Source organism: Kogia breviceps, chromosome 4, assembly GCF_026419965.1.
Source record: "Kogia breviceps isolate mKogBre1 chromosome 4, mKogBre1 haplotype 1, whole genome shotgun sequence".
Lineage (NCBI taxonomy): Eukaryota > Metazoa > Chordata > Mammalia > Artiodactyla > Physeteridae > Kogia > Kogia breviceps.
Genome location: NC_081313.1, coordinates 169,113,630 through 169,132,853, shown reverse-complemented (window position 1 = coordinate 169,132,853; position 19,224 = coordinate 169,113,630). Strand labels below are relative to the sequence as shown.

Genomic DNA, 19,224 nt, shown 5'->3' with positions numbered 1-19,224 from the left:
TATAGTTTTTTAGACTTTAGTCCATCTTCTTCCCAAACAGTATAAAAACCTTGGGAGGCATCGATGCCAACTGCCTATTTTGCAGGATGCTGTCCAGAATTTTACTTGTACCTTATGTTACTACTCAGACATTACTAACTCATCATTACCACTGCTTTATACAGTCAATGATAGTTTAGATATTCCCAATGTTTTCCAAGCTTTTTCAGCAATCCTCAAGTCTCTTTCCTTCCTCCTGCATTGAATCCTTTTTTGTTGTTGTTGTTGGCGGTGTTGGGTCTTCGTTGCTGTGCATGGGCTTTCTCTAGTTGTGGAGAGTGGGTGGCTACTCTTCGTTGCGGTGCGCAGGCTTCTCATTTTGTGGTGGCTTCTCTTGTTGTGGAGCACAGGCTCTAGGTACATGGGCTTCAGTAGTTGCAGCACGCAGGATTCAGCAGTTGTGGCGCATGGGCTTAGTTGCTCTGCAGCATGTGGGATCATCCCAGACCAGGGCTCAAACCCGTGTGCGCTGCATTGGCGGGCAGATTCTTAACCACCGAACCACCACGGAAGTCCTGAACCTCCTCCTTGTTGTACGCCAAGTTGCTTCGTGAGGGTCTGCTATTGTTAAACTTCTAATTTTGTTCGTTTGCTGGGCACAGAATCGGTCATCACAGATTAGTCATCTTTTTCAGCAATTTGAGCCTATTTATCTTCTGACTTCCATTCTTGCAGCTGTGAAACCAGCTCTCAGCCTAATTGCTTTTTTCTTTTTTTGTGTTGTGTGTTTTTATCTTCTTTGCGTTGCTTTTTATGATCTTCACTGAGTCTCTAATGTTCTGCATTTTGACTGTGATGTTTTTTAGTTTTAGACTTAGGTTTATTTATCCTGATTTGGGCTCACTGGTTTCCTGAATCTGAGAATGTAAAGATTTTACATTTAAAATGTTTAATTTTGGAAAATTCTGGTCATTGTCTCTTTGTGTATTGTGGCCCCCCAGGGTCTTCTGGAGGGAGGCCACCAGGGCTTGCTGCAGATGTGGGCAGGCGAGTGAGGGGTGGGGCATTAAGGGTGCCCACAAGGGCTTTGGCCTGAGCCCTGGGCCAGGGCAACGTCCTTTACTCCACGCGGTAGAAGGCGAAGATTCCACTCAGGCTGATGCCCACTAGACCTCCAAGGAGGAGCTGGGTGATACGGGAGAGGGAGAAGAAAACACAGTCCTTGAAGGTAAGAGGGTGTGGGCCAGGCAGGGCCATCAGCGTTGGAGGGACAGTGGGTGCAGGTGCTGCAGTGGGAAGACAAGCTCCTCCTGCCCATGCGCCCACCATGATCCCCTCTGTGGACCAGTCAGCGGTTCTCAGACTCCAGTGCGTGCACGAAGCACATGTAGAGCCCGTTAACTGGTCTCCTGGGCCCCATCCCGAGACTCTGCCTCAGCAGGTCACGGTGGGCCTGTGAACCTGCATTTGCAGCGAGCTCGAAGGGGACGTTGATGTTGCTGGTACCAGGACCACACTCTTAGGAAGATCCCGGGGCTGGGGAGGGATGGGGACAAGCTGTGGGGATCTGAGGGTTGGGGCCTGTAACAGTCATCGAAGATGAGAGGGATATATTTTGCTCGTGTGCTCGCCTCTGCGTGGCCCCCCTAGAAGGGGTGGCCCTGGTGGCCCAGTGCAATGGCTCTGCCGTCCCCACTGCCTGTTCCTGTCTTCCCTGGGGGATGCAGGGGCACTGGGAGCTGGTGACACTACACGGAGCCACACAGAGGTTGGCGTGAGCCTGCACCTCCCCCTGGTCATCCAGAGGGAGTCGGCACCACGCTGCATCAGATGGAAGGCAGGCAGCATGTTTAATTGATGGAATTTAATGTACTCACGACACAAACACAGACAGGGTTGAAGGGGGTGGTGTCCAAGCACGGATGTGGATGACCCGTGCGCCCCACCCTCTGAGGCTGGGGGCCCTTCCTGGACCCCACCTCCCCTGGTGGGACAAACACTGATGTGGCTGAGTGAGAGCATCGTGTGGCACAGGCTGCCCCTGAGAAGGCGCCTCTGTTGAAGCCTATGCGTCCAGGCCAAGGAGCCTCCAAGGAACAGCCATAAGCTGCAGCCTCCGATCAAAGTGCCAGGTTCTGGCCTGATGTGGGAAGGCGACCCAGCGTCAGCCTCGCTGTGGAGGCGGGCGAGGAACGGGGAGGTCCTGTCCTCGCTAAGTGCTGCCTGAGCGCTTCAGGATGAGGGGCAGGAGGCGTGGACAGTGAAGTTCACGTAAACAGCAACGGACCAAGACAAAAATCCAGGAACACTCAATAGACGTACAACATTCAAAAGAATGGCAACAAAACGGCGGCCCTGCCGGCCCGGCCAGACAGTGGTCTGGCGAGCGTTTCCCAATCTTTTCGTGACTAGGAGCTACAGCACAGAAGGCTGTATTTGATCTCTGGAGGGAAAGATTTCTTTCCTTCCCTTCAAACTGACTCGGGGGCAAAGAGACGAGACTTCTCGAAGATAAGCCTCTTCTGGGAAAAGGGACTTGGGGGATGAGAGTGGCGACGGCACAGCAGGTCCACCTGGAGGAGGAGGGGCCCCTGGGTGGAGCCGGGAGGGTGGCTGGTGTCCAGGGGAGCCCTTCCTTCCGGCAGGCTTGGCAGGTGCTTCCTCCCGGTGCTTCCACCAGGAGCCCCAGTGCCGGGCCGGGAGCGTTGGCCACCGTGGCCCCTCACTGGGTCCGGAGCTGGTAATCTAGGAGTGGGGAGGAGGTGTCTGTTGTCTTCTCTGCACCCTGGACCCACCTGCCCTGACCCTGGGGTTGCTCCGTGAGCACCACCCTGGCGACAGAGGCATACCCACCAGGGACCTTTTTAGCACCCCCCCCCCGACCTGCCCCACGGGTGGGCTGCACGCACCTCCGTTCTGAGTGATGTAACGAACCCACGGTAGGGCCTGGTAGCCGCTCTTCTCGATGATCTTCAGGTAGCGCACCTGGGGCACAGGTACCAGGGCCCTAAGCATGCACACACCCCCATCCCCCTTCCTGGTCCCCCCCTAGTCATTCCTCCCGGGGCCAGGCTGTGACCAGGAGGGTGAGGGAGGGGGCAAAGGGCCTTGATCTGTCTGAACCTCTCTGAGGCTGAGGGAGGGTGGAGGTACTTCTAGATGAGGCAAAGAGCCAGATGTGCACTCTCGGGCACAGCCCTCTAGCAGATTCCTGGAGAAGAGGTCCTCTCCAGGGTTTTCTTCCCCACGCAGGTCTTCTGCAGAGGTGCCCAGGAAAACGGGTCCCATGGTGGCAAGTGTGTGGATGCTAGAGGCTCAAACTCTAGTTTTGGGGACTGAATGTGTCTCTGAGCTTGGAGCTCAAGCACAGGTCGGGTCTGGGTAGACAATTGTGGGCCTCTTTCTATTAGGGCCGGGCTGCCCTCGGAGACAGGCAGAGCTGGGGAGCACTGCGGAGCCCCGGAACAAGCCAATTAGCACCCTTTTCTAACTGGTTGCACTGATGTCTGTCACCTACAACCCTCTGAGCCTGGACTGACACCTGGTCTCGGTCCCTGTGAGGCCCCCGGGGCCTGTCCATGTCTGCTCTGGGGCCCTGGCAGCCCTGGCCGCATGTACCTGGATGCCGGAGGTAGTGAAGTAGGGGATCTCAAACTTGACACTGATCGGGGGCTTGCCCTCCTTGTCCTCTGCCTCCACGCTGGGCAGGCCGAAGTGGGCCCGCATCAGGTACTCCTTGCCGCCCTGGGGGAGAACACCAGGGTGGAGGTGGTCAGGCTGAGGTCCCGGGCAAGCTCAGCCAACAGTTGCCCCCGGAGAATGCCAGGCTGCTGGCTCGGCCACCAAGCCCCTTCCTGTGTAGCCTGCAGTCACCCAGTGCCTTGGCTTCTCCAGAACACTCATACTTGTCCTCCGGGCCTCACGGGCTGCCCCCACCAGCCCCGCTGGGGAAAACTGTTGAATTCTGAGGATGAAGAGAAAATTTCACAAGTTGCCAGGCACAGAAGCCTAGCTGCTTCAAGGAAAATAAGACCAACAGGCCTTGGGAGGGAAGAACAGAGAGGGAGAGCGAGCACACACAGCACAGATGTGGGCTGCTGTGGGACAAGGGCCCTACCTGCCCAGGCTAGAGTCCAAGTGAACACCCCCAGAGCCCAGTGTCAGGAAGGTGTGTGAAAGCAAGAGGGACATGTCAAGACAAAGAAAAGGGAACAGGGAGAGGCAACAAAAATAAGAGACCAAGGTCGGGGGCTGACTGATGAGCTGGCCCTGGGTCTTGCCCCCAAAGGGCGTGGCTCTGGCCCTGGAAGCTGAGCAATGACTCCAGAGATGGGGTTTGGAGCAGGGCCAGGAATGACTGGAACCCTCCTCTCGGCCACGAGGAGTCAGGAGTCTTGGCCTGGTTGTCCAAGCGCCCGGTGAGTTTCACCCAGAACAGCAGGGAGCAGTGGGGAGCACAGCTCTCGTCATACCCAGGACATGGAGGGTTTTGATCCCCAGGCCTCTGGCAACAGGAGTCACTGCCAACCAGAGCTACTTCTACATGCCTTGGGCAGGGCAGGGCAGGGCAGAGCCATGCCTCCCCAGGGCTGAGCTCATACTCCCCTCGCCGGGATGAAGCGAGTGGTCTGTCTCTGCTCATCAGTGCAGGAATGCGGACTCTGCCTGACTCGGTGCTATGTGCTGAGTGAAGATTCTGGGACAATGAGGGGAGAATAATGTGGTCTCAGCAATAGACGAAGCAGGCAGCAAAGGAATAAAATCAGCTCCGTCAGCCTGTGTATGAAACAATAACCTGACCAAAAATCTCAGCCTTATAAAAACAAAGTGGAGGGACTTCCCTGGTGGCACAGGGGTTAAGAATCCGCCTGCCAATGCAGAGGTCACGGGTTCAATCCCTGGTCTGGTAAGATCCCACGCGCCACGGAGCAACTAAGCCCATGCGCCACAACTACTGAGCCTGTGCTGTAGAGCCCGCAAGCCACAATTGATGAAGCCTGTGCACTCTAAGGCCCATGTACCTCAACTACTGAGCCTGCATGATGCAACTACTGAAACCCACACGTCTAGAGCCCGTGCTCCGTAACAAGAGAAGCCATCACAACGAGAAGCCTGCGCACCACAACAAAGAGTAGCCCCCACTCACTGCAACTAGAGAAAGCCTGCGTGCAGCAACGAAGACCCAAACGCAGTCCAAAAAAAAAAATGTTAAGAGTATTAATTAAAGAAAAAGCAAAGTGGAAAATGAAAGCAAAACAATATGCAGAGACGCAGGCCCTCTCTGGTGGGGGGTGGAAGTCTGCAAGCCTACCTTGTGTCAGTCATGTCCATGTAAATGGGTTTACTTCTCCTATTAATGAGAAAGACTTAGAGGTTGGCTCACAGACCAAAACCCAACTCCACACTGTAAAAGCAAAGTGAGGAAGGCTAAACCAGTAGAAAGAATGGGTGAAGGTGTGCCAGCCAAAGTCAAACAAAATAGAGCAGGGCTGCTGCCGCAGCGGAAAATTCAGGGCAAAGAATTACAGGTGCAGAGGACAATAGTCCACAATCCTAAAGGCTATTCCTATGATCCATAGGGACAATACAATAGATAGGAGTATCTATGCACCAAATAACATGGCAGCAACTTTTGTTAAGCAGATGCTACAAGAGAGGAGAAGAGAACCAGAGGAAGGCAGAGCTGGCCCAGCTCTCTGTCTGACTGATGCTGTCATGGCATCATGGCAGACCTCATGGCACATGTGTCAAATTCTCTACCCAAATAACAGAGGCCCTATCTTCTTCTCAACTACATATGGGATATTTACAAACGTTGACCTTCTACTAGTGCACAATGAACACTTCAATAAATTCTAAAAGTAGAAACAGCATGAATAACGTTCTCTGGTCTCAAAGCACCAAATTTATAGTGAAGACAAAATGGAAAAAACCCCTTGACCAGGAAATTCAAACAAAACAAAACAAAACAAAAAAACACTCTCCATTCAATTACAGAATTTCTAGATAATATCAAATATTACATGCCAGATCTATGGGCTATACAGCTGAGGCAGGGTTCAGACGAACATTTGTGGCTTAAATGTTCATTTACATCAATACAAATTTTAAAACAAAATAATCAAATTAAAATACATAACTTGAAAACTAGAGCAAAGAAAGGATGAAGAAACAAATTAAAGACTTATAAAACTGAAAACTATTACAACAAATAAACTAAAAAGTGAATCTGGAAAAAAAATACGCAAACCACCAGGTAACCTTATCAAGGAAAAATGAAGGCACAAGTATGCAAAATAACATAACAAGGGAGAAGTAATTGTCATAAGAGAAGGGGAAAAAAAGACACCAATTTTCTACAACTCTGTAGACAAATTTGAAAACCTGGTTAGGATGGATAATTTTGTAGGAAAATACAATTTACCTAAACTGACTCCAACAGAAATAGAAACTCTAAACGGTCTAATTTCCACAGATGAGGTAGAGAAAGTAACAGAGATACAGATGGTCACACAGCCAAATTCTACCAATCCTCTCAAGGCGAGACGATCTCAAGGCTACTTAAACTGTTCTGCATCATGGAAAAGGGAGACAAAAAAATAATGAAATGGGTACAATATTGATACCTGATAGAGACTGTACCAAAAAAAAATCAATTTCAGTTATGAATCTCAATGTAAAAATCCTACATACAATGTTAACCAACAGTATTAATAGCACATTAAAGAGAAAATAGATCATGATCAAGTGGAGCTTGCCAGAATGCATGGATGGTTCAAGATCCTTCCTATATTAATATAGGAACTTACAGACACTGAAGAGGTGTTTGGGTAAATCCGTTGGCCATTTGTACTAAAAACACAGTAAAGGGGACTTCCCTGGTGGCGCAGTGGTTAGGACTCTGCGCTCCCAATGCAGGGGGCCTGGGTTTGATCCCTGGTCAGGGAATTAGATCCCACATGCATGCAGCAACTAACAGTTCACACACAGCAACTAAGAGTTCGCGTGACACAACTAAGGAGCCTGTGTGCTACAACTAAGGAGCCTGCCTGCCCCAACTAAGACCCAGCACAACCAAATTAAAATAAATAGGGCTTCCCTGGTGGCGCAGTGGTTGAGAGTCTGCCTGCTGATGCAGCGGACACGGGTTTGTGCCCCGGTCCGGGAAGATCCCACATACTGTGGAGCGGCTGGGCCTGTGAGCCATGGCCGCTGAGCCTGCGAATCTGGAGCCTGTGCTCCACAACGGGAGAGATCACAACAGTGAGAGGCCCGCGTACCAGAAAAAAAATAAATTAAAAAAAACCACAGTAAAGTAGGACGTAAGTGAATTGTACCTCAAAGCAGCAACACACTTAAGAGGGGAAACCCTGCCAGCTCCAATTGGGGGCAAAGCCAGGAGGCTGCTCTCTCCACTGCCATTTACAGGCCATGGAAACAGCAAGTGAAGCAGTGAGATGCCAGAAGCCATAAGGTGCCCAAGAATGGGAGAGGAAAAGGGGAAACTGCATCTGGCTGCAAACAGTATGGAAGAATATCTAAAAACCCATGAGAATTGAAAGAAAAACTACCACAAACAAAAAATTTAGTAAGGTACCAGGACACAAAATTACCATACAAATGTTAGCAACCTGTTGTAAGATATCATGGAAGAGAAGACCCCATTTACCAAAACATCAACTTAAAAATTATCTTAATGAGAAATATGCAAAACCAGAAGAGATCCTTGGGGTGTCCTGGAGGCAAGGAGTGTTCTGTAGCTTTTATCCGGTTCAGTTGTGTTCACTCTGAGGAAATTCACTGAGTTGTACACATATCCCTTGTTACTTTTCTGCATGTTATATTTAAATAAAAGTACCTTTAAAAACAATGAGAAAGGCCATATGAGGTATATATAAGGTAAGCATTAAAACATTCCCAAAAGGCACAAAGGTGAGAGTGGGGCAAGGCTATTGATAGGATAATTTGGCCTCAAAAAGGTGTTAATCCTTCCCAATTAACTTACAAATTTACTGCAAACAAACTGATTCTAAAATTTATAAGGAAAATGAAACAAGCAAGAGTTGCCAGGAAACAGACAAGCAGTGGGGGTGTGGGGAGTTACGGTGGGGGTAGGGTTGGCCCTACCAGATGTTAAAACAGAATAAAGTTAAAATGTGGCCTTGCAGCATGGAGAGACAGACAAGAGGATGCTCAGAAAGAGACCTAATGCCGTGTGAAAATTTGATTTTTGAAAAACACGGCATTTCAAACCACTGGGGAACAGATGGGACTTTTTAGTGAATGATGTTAGGAAACTGATAGCCATGTGGGAAAAGATAAAGTTGGATCAGTAGGTCACCCATTTACCAGACTGTGCTCCAAAAGGATCTAAAGTCTAAGGTGAAAAATACTACTGTACTCGTTCTAGAAGCAAACATGGGTGAATTGCTTTATAGCCTGGAATGGGGAAGCCTTTCAAATCATGACTTAAAATCCAAACACAATAAAAGAAAAAGACTGAGAAATGTGACTACATTAAACAACAATTAAAAGAAGAAGCAATCAAAAAGGTTACACAGCAAAAAACACCAGAAGCAAAGTCAAAAGACAAACACCAAACACTGAGAAATACCATTTGCAACTGATATCAAAGCAAAGGTACTAATCTTGCCCATGTGTAAACAGCTTTTGGAAACTAAGAAGAAAAAGAGCAAACTTGATAGAGAAGTGAGCAAGAGACAGTGACTACACTTTGCAGAGAAAGAAGCACAAACAGTCCTTTGAGACATGAAAAAGTGCTCTCTCTTGTTTATCATGAGAATGGCAATGGGCCGCACCCGGAGTCAGCACAGCCGCTTACCCATCTTCCAGTCCCAGGGCACTCTTCCCACAAACCCAGACTCAAGTGCTCAAAGTCCTGAACACAAGCCAGGTGGCTATACCAGCCTGTGGGCCGGGCAGGAAGTGCTCTACCTCCCTGGAGCTGGTGCTGGATTCCTGTGGGGCTCTGGCCCCAAGGCAGTCTGTTCCCCAGGAGGGAAGTTGAGTTCTAAACAGGAGTGTCAGAGGGAGAAAGAAGGAGGGACAGAGGGAACCCTGCCGTGACTCTGAAGACAGGCCGGTTCACACACAAGAGGAGGGGGGAGGGCCCCCTTACCCTGGGCCCCAGCCCCGGCCCAGCCCCCGCCCCAGCCAGGCTGGGCCGAGCCAGCCTCTGCCCATGCCTGTCTGGAGGGGGTGCCCCGCCAAGAAGGGTGCTCACCGGGAAGGACTTGATGGACCACACAATCTCACTGTTCTCGGGGACCCACTTGACACTCCCCACTGTCGTCTTGAACTTGGGTGAGTCTGCATCATTGGGCACGGGGATGTGGATCTCCACGTTGTTGGCTGTTGACCGCCGCTTGAACTGGCTCTTGGCCTGGAGACGAGGCCAACATGGCCGAGGTTGTGGCGGGCGAAGGTGAGACAGCCTGGCTCCCACCCAGCCTGCTCCCACAAGGGCCACGTGCCCCTTGGCCTGGCCTCTGGGAGTCCCACCCCCAGCACCAAGCTGATCCCCATGCCCTCTCCTGCCCCCTGAGGTTTTCCTTAAGCTCAACTTTGGACGGTCAGTCTCTGCCCTCCTGTCCCCTTGGCCTTTGGAACTCCCGATCCCTCCCTCTGACCCTGGCCTCCAGGGAAAATGTGACCAGAGCTGGCCTGGGCTAGGCGAGGTCACTGAGTGGCAGGAGTGCTCCACCTGGACACTTGGTCACAGGCCACTGCCACGGTGGCTGCACACAAGACCCGGGTAGTGTGTCCTCTCTGTGCCCAAGGCCCACGCTTTGCATGAGCTCACAGTGAGGCAGCACGGATGACAGCCACAGGCCTCACCCCCTGGACAGGTGTCACAGAGCCCCAGCGTGTCCCCAGTCCTGGGTTAGGACCCTGTGCCAAAGGCCCCGGACAGGCCAGAGATACCAGAAGGCCTGCACCAGGCGGGGGAGCCCAAATCCCCCCTCTTATGCCCTGCACGCCTGGCTGATGCTGCGTGCAGGAATCACACGCACCTTGATCATGTACTCGATGCGGCTGTGGGAGTGCTTTTCAATCACGGACTCGATCCAGATCAAGGGCTTGACCTGTCAGGGCGAGTGAAGATGGCACTCACAATCAGTCGTTTTACAAAGCCCTGTTTCACAGAGGGGAAACTGAGGGCAAGGGACCACTGGGCCAGGTGTGAGCCCAGCACACTGCTGCTTGGGGCTCCACAGCCGGTGCCAGGATGGGTCAGAGCATTAGAGAAAATGCAGAAAACATCACCGAGGACGCTCTGGTGGGGATGCCTGGGAAAGGGGCAGTGGTGCCAAAGGGGTCTGGCCCCTCAGTTCAGAAAGTTCAGAACCTTGCATTGTCAAACAGGATCCTTGGAGCCCAGGCTGCTCCTGGGGAGCTGTGCCCATCCTGGGCATCACCTCCCAAAACGTGAGACTCGCTAGGGACGGGGACGGCTCCCAGCCAGCAGCGAAGAGGAGGGAGGCCGCCCCAGGGGAGGAGCAGGGGCGGGGGCCTGGGGGCCCTCTTGGCTGGCGGCTGGTGCACTCACATGGGTGTTGAGGCGGTAGGACATGAGCTCGAACTCGCCATCGGGTGGGATGAAGGAGATGGTGCGGTCGTTCTCAAAGCGAGAAAGCCGCACACACTGGTGGAACTTCACATCCTCCAGCTCCACGGATTTGCTTTTGCCACCTGAGGGGAGGTGGGGGTGAGGGTGGGACAGTCCCTAGGCCCCCCAGGCCACTCTCTCAGCAATGCTCCCACTGTCTGGGGTCCACTCCTGACAGAGCAGAGCAGAGCTGCCCCCAAATCTGTGAGAGTATCTTGGGCAACGAACACCAAGGGGGCCGGTTTCTGAGGCAGCCACGCCCCGTCTCTCCTCACCCTGCTGGAAGCCCCATCACGTCCCAAGATTGGGCTGAGGACAGGGCTTGTAGGCCTAGTTCACACTGAGTCCCCAGCCAGGGTTGCTGCCTGGGACATGTTTGCTGAATGATTAACAGACTCCACTGCGGGTGCTCGGTGATGGCTTGGGGCTCCCTGAGGGCCCCGGTCCTGTCATCCCTGGGGTCCTGTCTTGGTTTCCCAGCCCAGAGAGGCTGTGTGGGTGGAGCTCAGTCCTGAGAGGGGAGCTGCTCTGATGGGCTAACATCAGAGAGGCCCTCACTAGCGATGCTGCAGACGTAACTATGACAACACGTGCCACTGCTCCAGCCGCCGGTGGACCTGTGGTTGGCGGGGAGGCTGGTGGTCCAGTTTGCAAACACGGAGCCCCAGCCACCCTGGGCTCCTGAGGCCGCTCTGGCCATGCCCCGCCATGGGAAGTGCTACATCCAGGCCAGGCAGCACATGCTCGAACCACTGTGTGTGGCTTTTTAACAGCCCAGACCCAACGCCAGAGGTGAGGGCAGAAACGGCCTGGGGGAGGAAAGCAAGCCTCGCAGTACCTTCCAGTAGGGTGGAGTTGAGGACCTGTTGTATGATGCTCCACACGCTTTGGCACCTAAGGTACTCTCTGCACCTCTGGCCGTTGGAGCAACAAGGGGGCTTGACTTGAGGATTTTCACTCTCCCATGTCCTCTAAGTCCTGGTGTTAGTTTATTCGTTTTCACAGTTGTCTTGTAAACAACGTGAAAATGTTTCTAAGCCAAGTGCTTGAGATGAACGTGTTCATCACGCAGGTGAACATTCCCTCAGCTGCCCCAGGGGTGAAACCTGGGCCCCGGTGGCATACTCACGGCCCGTGTTGTCGAAGAGAACCTTGTCGTTGAGGCCCAGGCGCAGCTCAGGCATGCCCGACAGGAAGACCCGCATCTTGATGGAGCCCACAATCTCACTGCGTAGGACGTTACCGTTGGCACTGACCTAGGGGGTGGCGAGAAGGGGGTGAGGGGAGGCCCCACACACCGGTCACTGTCCTCCACCACGCTGTGTGACCCTCCTGGCCACTCCCATTCTCGAAGCCCTTCTCACTGTCCCCTGAGCTGGGGAGGCAGTGCCAGGCCAGGCCAGGGAGGCAGACACTTACAGGTCCTGCCTTCTAGGTCTCAGGCCACACTAGGCTCCTCCCTCTCAGATGGGCCAGGTGATACTGTACCTGGGATCCTCTCTGAGGGCTCTACTCTAAGTTGCTCTTGGGATGCCCGGGGCAGACGTGGTGGCTTGAGGCCGTGTGCTCGGCTGGCCTGGGCAGGGACTCTACCAGGTCTGCTCATCTGCTGGGCTCTCTTGGAGCAGGCCAGACTCACTTTCCTGGAAATCTCTGTTTCTCCACATGGGGCCTGGCAAAGCCCCTAGGGCTTGTTGAAGATGGAACTTCCTGGGCCCTGCTCCCAGGGCTGCCCTGATGTCTGATAACCACTGATCCAAAATAACAATACAGTTAAGCAAATACAATCACAGCTACAACACTGACTGAGCAGCTCCTCCTCAACAAGGCAGGGCTGTGACTTGGGTGACCTTTTAACTCCTGTGCAAACCGGAAGGCATGTGAGAGTGCAACTAAAAATCACAGCAGGACGATGGGCAAACCCGGAGACTGTCCTCAGGGAGCCAGGCTGCTGGAGCACCTCTCCTTGGGCCCATTTTAGAGACGAGGACACTGAGGCACAGAGGGGATGCCACACGCCAAGGTCACAGAGTGGCTGGCAGAGGTGCTGGGGCCACAGCCTGGGCCACCACCCGTAGTGCCATTCTACATGAGGCCACATCCACACCAGCAAGTGAAACAGAGGGCTACAAACTCAGAGGCCCTAGGGCCATATGGGCCGTTTCTTGGAGGGCCTGAGTTTCCGATTTCTGCAGAGAAGCAGGAAAATCTGTCCAGTCTTTAACTCAGATGTCTGCAAGTAACATGTGCACACATAAAGCCCTTTGCCTCTGAGGGAAGTGGAGAACTGAGGCGCCATGTGGACGACGACCCCAAGAAAGGCACAAAACAGGACAGAAGGCCCTGCAGGGTGTGGCTCTGTCAGTTACCATTGCTCACTATACTCTGACCACGCTGGCCTCTCACTGTCCTCACCTCACCAGGCAGCAACCTGACCCCACAGCACACAGAAGCTGCTTCCTCCTCTGCCTCTTGCCAGCCCTGTCTGCCTGTCCATCCATCCTGTCCACGCTCTGGTGAGGGGTCATGTCAGGCTGCTCACTGCTGGGTCCAGCACGAGGACAGTGCCTGGGGCAGCGGGCCCTTGGTGAGCCCGTGCAGACATGGTCCTTCACCCCTGGGCTCTGGGCAGCTGGCACTACCACCTGCCTTACTCTGCGGGTCCTCCGTGTTCCCCCCGACAGTCTGCCCTTAGACCCCCTTCTCTGGGGAGCTGTCTCCCCTTGGGGAGTTGGGACTGCACCGCCCTCTATAGCTGAACGATGGGAAAGAAGGCTCAGGAAGTGGAGACAAAAGCCATGCAGCCTCTAAGGCTAATCCTGGCCCTCTGGGCAGCAACCAGCACGGTGCTGAGGCATGACTGGCAGCCCAAAGCTGGTGCCTTCCCCAGGGTGGGCATGGAGGAGATGTTTGCCGGGGGATCGGCTGCCTAATTATACTAGTACAACAAGATTTTCAGAATCTGGAGGCCAATGTTGACTCTGAAGGCCGCCAGTTCTGCAATCAGACTTAGGAAGGTGTGTTCCAACATGGCCGGGACGTCCATACCTGCCTCTTGCTGCCCCTCGTATGGAAGAACAGGGGTCCTTGGGCAGTGCCATGTGTAGGGACACACTGCGGCTGGGACACCCCTGAACTCCCAGCACTTTCCCAGGCAGTTGTTTATAAGCTGCTCCCGGGGATTGCTTCTCTACCTTAGGACACCCTACAGCCATGTTCTGGGCTCAGTAAACAATCCAGACGAAGGTCCTCAGGCAGGAGGGGAAAGCAGTGAGTGAGGCCACTGTCTTGCCTCATGGCTTAGTAAGTAAGACAGCAAATACGTTTATATTCAGTCCACTGGGAGAATCTTTTTGGAAAGCACTGTTACTTAGCAATTGCATGTCTGGGAACTCGGCCCTCCTGCCCAGATAAGGGAGATGCCCAAACACACATCTGAGGATGAACAATCATGCTCTTTTCTGCACTGGCTGTAACAGTCAGAAATGGGCACACCTAAGTGGCCCACATGACTGGATTGGCCCAGCCAATCCGTGTCTGCCCAAGTAATAGGAGTGAGGCCCTCTCCCGTGTGGTGACAGGCAGGCTGCAGGTGAGATAGAACTGACCTGCATCACCCTTTCTCTATCACTGACTACAGCTATAAAACCTGGGCAGGATGTATGGGCAACTACTGGAAGACTGAAAAGGTGGATCTGGGAGGAGCCGACTGAATGAGCAGTCCTCCCTACCCCCCTACCCATGTGAAAGTGCAGCAGAAACCTGGAAGTGGAACCAAGAAGTATGGTGCAGTCAGAGCTTGTAGAAGCCTCTGGCTCTAGCTCCAGGGCCAGAAGGGGAACTGCAGCTCAGAAGGAGTATGGAAATCCCTCATTTACCCCCTTTTCTCTGTTTTCTCACGTCCTCGGCCCTAGGCAATTCAGCTGCCTTTCCGAGAGGGTGGGGCAAACCCAGGATTTCAGCCCAAGTGCAGACAAGAGCGAGAGTAGGGATCTAGAGCCCCAAGTTTTTGGCCACAGAACCAAAAAGGGAAGCCCCCAGCCAGAAAGCACCAGGTAGAGAGCAGAGAGTGAAAGGTTCAGGTAAGCAATCTCATGAAGTTGTTTATGTCTCCAGATCTCTCTAGAACCAGGCATGCATGGATATGATCCTAATTAACACGCCAAAGACATCAAGAACCAAACTCTCCCCAGTCCCTGACAGACCACTGGGCAGTGCATATTTGGGATAGATTTAAATAGCAAAGGGCACAAAGGCTTTGAAAACTGAACTGATTCTCATGGCCCATAGATTAGGGGTTGAAACTTGTGGCCTGAACCTAACCAGGACAACTGTCAGCTAAAACAAACAAACAAACAAACAGAATCAACATTTTCTGTATAATTTAAACAAGACCTAGAATCTTACCCCAGGATATAATCTAAAATTACTCAGCATACAAAGAACCAGGAACATTTCAGCTCACATGGAAAATACAATCAACAGATACCAACAATGATATGGATATTGGGATTATCTGACAAAGATATTAAATAGCTAGGATAAAAACTGCAAACACTCTTGCAACAAATGTCAAACTAGAAAGTCTTGGGAAAGAAACAAGAGTATAAGAAGAAGAATCAAATGGAAATTTTGGAACTGAAAAATATAATAACAAATAAAAAAATCACTGGATGGGCTTAAAAGCAGAATGGAGAAAACATAGGAAAGGGTCAGTGAACTTGAAAGCAGATCAATAGGACTTATCCAGTCTAAACAATAGAGAGAAAAAAAGATGGAATAGAATGAACAGAGCCTCAGAGACCCTTGGGACAATAACAAAAGGTCTAACATTTATGTCACTAGAGTCCAGATGGAAACAAGAAAGAGTGAAATGGTGAAAACATATTTTAAGAAATGATGGATGAAAACATCCTGAGTTTGGTAAAATACATAAATCTACAGATCCAAGAAGCTGAACAAGCCCCAAACAGTAAGAATCCAAAGATATCCATACCTAGGCACATCATAAGCTATCTGCTGAAAACTAAAGACAAAGAAAAAATGTGGAAAACAGCCAGAGAAAAACAACACGTTACCTACAGGGGAGTACTGATTTGAGTGACTGTGGATTTTCATCAGAAACCACAGAGCCCAGAAGGAAGTGACACAACTTTTTTTTTTTTTTTGTGGTACGTGGGCCTCTCAGTGTTGTGGCCTCTCCCGTTGCGGAGCACAGGCTCCGGAAGCGCAGGCTCAGCGGCCATGGCTCACGGGCCCAGCCACTCCGCGGCACGTGGGATCCTCCCGGACCGGGGCACGAACCCATGTCCCCTGCATCGGCAGGCGGACTCTCAACCACTGCGCCACCAGGGAAGCCCAACACAACATTTTTAAGGTACTAAAAGAGAACTGTTAACCCAGAATTTGATATCCAGTGGCAATAACCTTTTGGAATGAAGATGAAATAAAGACATTCTCAGATGAAGGAAAATGAAGGGAATATGTAGCAAGTAGGCCTGTTTTGAAAGAATTGCTAAAAGAATCTTTTTAGATGGAACTGAAATTGTACCAGAAGGAAACCTGGAAAATTGGGAGTGAGGGGAGAGCAACAGAAAGAGTAAATATCTGGGTAAATATGGTAGAGAGTCTTCTTTTTCTCCTCTTGAGTTCTTTAAAGTACGTTTGACAATCAAAAGCAAAAATTTTAACACTGTCTGATATGGTTTTCAATGTATATAGATGAATATATAGGAGAACTCTATAACAGGGTAGTAAAGTTTCTAAATTCCAATTGAAGCTGTAAAATATTAACTCTAAGTAGAGTATTTTAGAGCAACCACTAAAAAAACTATACGAAGAAAAAAAAGATAGAGTGAAGAAACAAAATGGAACACTACAAATGTTCAAAAAGATCACAGAAAGATAGGAAAAGGAAACAAAGGAATGAAAAACAGAAGGCAAGTAATAAAGTGGTATATTTTAATCCAAGCAAATTAACAGTTATAGTAAGTATAAATGCTCTAAATATATAAAAGACAGAGACCGTCAGAATGGATTTAAAAAATGACTCAATTATATGTTTTCTACAAGATATATGATATGACACAGGTAAGTTAAAACTAAAAGGATTGGGCTTCCCTGGTGGCGCCGTGGTTGAGAGTCCGCCTGCCGATGCAGGGGACACAGGTTCGTGCCCCAGTCCGGGAAGATCCCACACGCCGCGGAGTGGCTGGGCCCATGAGCCATGGCCGCTGAGCCTGCGCGTCCAGAGCCTGTGCTCCTCAACAGGAGAGGCCACAACAATGAGAGGCCCGTGTAATGGGGAAAAAAAAAAAAAAAAAAAAAAGTAAAAGGATTAAAAAAAAAGGAGTAAAAGGATAGAAAGACATATACCATGTAAACACTAATCAAAAGAATTTTGGAGTGACAATATTAATAGCAAAACAGACCCCAGAGCAAAAAAATTATCAGGAATAAAGAGGGACATTATATAATGATAAAGTTATGGGGTCAGTTCACCAAGAAAACAGAAGAATCCTAAATCTATTTGCACCTAATAGCAGAACTTCAAAATATGTGAAGCAAAGACACAGACAAATTCACAATTATAGCTGGAGATTTTAATGCTCCTCAGTAACAAGTAGAACCAGTAGACAGAAAATTAGCAAGAATTGCTAGAAGAATTGAACAATGCCATTAACCAACCGGATTTAATTGGTATTTACAGAACACTCTCTCCAACAAGAGCAAAATATACATTTTTTCAAGGGTACATGGAACATTCACCAAGATAGATCATATTCTGGATCATTAAAACAAACCTTAACAAACTTTAAAGAATTGACAGTATATAAACTATATTCTCAGACAATAATAGAATTAAATTAAAAATCAATGACAGGGACTTCCCTGGTGGTCCAGTGGTAAAGAATCCGCCTTACAATGCCGGGGACGTGGGTTCGATCCCTGGTCAGGGAACTAAGATCCCACGTGCCACAGGGCAACTAAGCCTGCGTGTCACAACTATTGAGCTTGCACACCTCAACTAGAGAGACTGTGTGCCTTAATCTACAGAGCTCATGTGCTCTGGAACCTGCATGCGACAACTACAGAGCCCATGCACCCTGGAGCCTCGGTGCCACGACTAGAGAAGAGAAAACCTGCACGCCACAAGTAAAGAGAAGCCCATACACCGCAATGAAGATCCCACATGCTGCAACTAAGACCTGATGCAGCCAAAAATAAATAATAAAAAAAAATGTATAAATAAATAATAAATAAATCTTAAAAAAAATCAATGACAATGAGATAACAGAAAAACCTGCAAACATTTAGAAATTAACACTTTTATTAAATAAGCCATGGGTCAAAAAGAAGTCTCAAGGGAAATTTGAAAATATTTTGAACAAAAATCCAACATATCAGTGTAGGATACAGCTAAAGTAGTGCTTAGAGAGAAATTTATAGCATTAAATGTTTATATTAGAAAAGAAGAAAGTTTCATATTAGTATCTTTAGTTTCCACTTTAAGAAACTAGAGGGCTTCCCTGGTGGCACCGTGGTTGAGAGTCCGCCTGCCAATGCAGGGGACACAGGTTCGTGCCCCGGTCCGGGAAGATCCCACATGCTGTGGAGCGGCTGGGCCCGTGAGCCATGGCCGCTGAGCCTGTGCGTCTGGAGCCTGTGCTCCGCAGTGGGAGAGGCCAAAACAGTATGAGGAAGAAAATATTAGAGATAAGAGCAGAAATCACTGTGATTGAAAAAAGAAAAATAATAGAGGAAATCAATGAAATCAAAAGTTGATCCTTGGGGCTTCCCTGGTGGCGCAGTGGTTGAGAGTCCGCCTGCTGATGCAGGGGACACCGGTTCGTGCCCCGGCCCGGGAAGATCCCACATGCCACAGAGCGGTGGGGCCCATGAGCCATGGCCATGGAGCCTGTGTGTCCGGAGCCTGTGCTCTGCAACGGGAGAGGCCACAACAATGAGAGGCCCGCGTACCAAAAAATAAAAAAATAAACTAGAAAATGCTGATGAAAGAAATCAAAGATGACCTGAATATATATAGAGAGACATACTGCACTCATGGATTGTGAGACTTAATATACTTAAGATATCAAATCTCCCCAAATTGATTAATAGAGTTATTTAACATAACACCAATCAAAATCCCAGACAAGCTGATTCTAAAACTCTACACAAAGGAACTAAAGATCTAAACAATTTTGAAAAAGAAGAATGTTGTGAGAGTCACATTATCTGATTTTCAGACTTACTATAAAGTTACAGTTATCAAGACAGTGTGGTTATTGGTGAAGGAACAGATATACAGATCGATGGAAAAGAACAGAGTCCAGAAATAGACTTGCACAATATGGCCAATTGTTCTTTGACAAAGATGCAAAAGCAATTCAATGGAAAAAGGATAATATTTTCCAAAATGATTTTACAACAAATGAAAAAATGTGTTCAATATGCAAAAAAAATGGATATATGCCTCATACCTCAAATAAAATTTAAGTCAAAAATATCATAGACCTAAATATAAAACTATAAAACTTTCAGAAGAAAATTTAGGAAAAAGTCTATGTGACCTTGGGTTTGACAATGAGTTCTCAGACATGGCACCAAAAGCT

General features: G+C 49.8%; 1 protein-coding gene across 1 annotated transcript in view; it reads right to left on the bottom strand.

Moving 5' to 3' along the window:
• Positions 1 to 1,828: 1,828 nt before the first annotated feature.
• The window catches only part of AP1M1 (adaptor related protein complex 1 subunit mu 1), a 30,461-nt gene continuing 13,065 nt past the window's right edge, over positions 1,829 to 19,224 (bottom strand). Inside the window, exons 6-12 of the mRNA XM_059063115.2 lie at positions 11,739 to 11,865; positions 10,550 to 10,692; positions 10,014 to 10,085; positions 9,224 to 9,382; positions 3,598 to 3,723; positions 2,889 to 2,964; positions 1,829 to 2,724 (exon numbers count right to left, since the gene is read on the bottom strand). Of these exons, the coding sequence (XP_058919098.1) occupies positions 2,702 to 2,724; positions 2,889 to 2,964; positions 3,598 to 3,723; positions 9,224 to 9,382; positions 10,014 to 10,085; positions 10,550 to 10,692; positions 11,739 to 11,865 (726 nt within the window). The 3' untranslated portion in view covers positions 1,829 to 2,701. The remainder of the gene's footprint in view (positions 2,725 to 2,888; positions 2,965 to 3,597; positions 3,724 to 9,223; positions 9,383 to 10,013; positions 10,086 to 10,549; positions 10,693 to 11,738; positions 11,866 to 19,224) is intronic.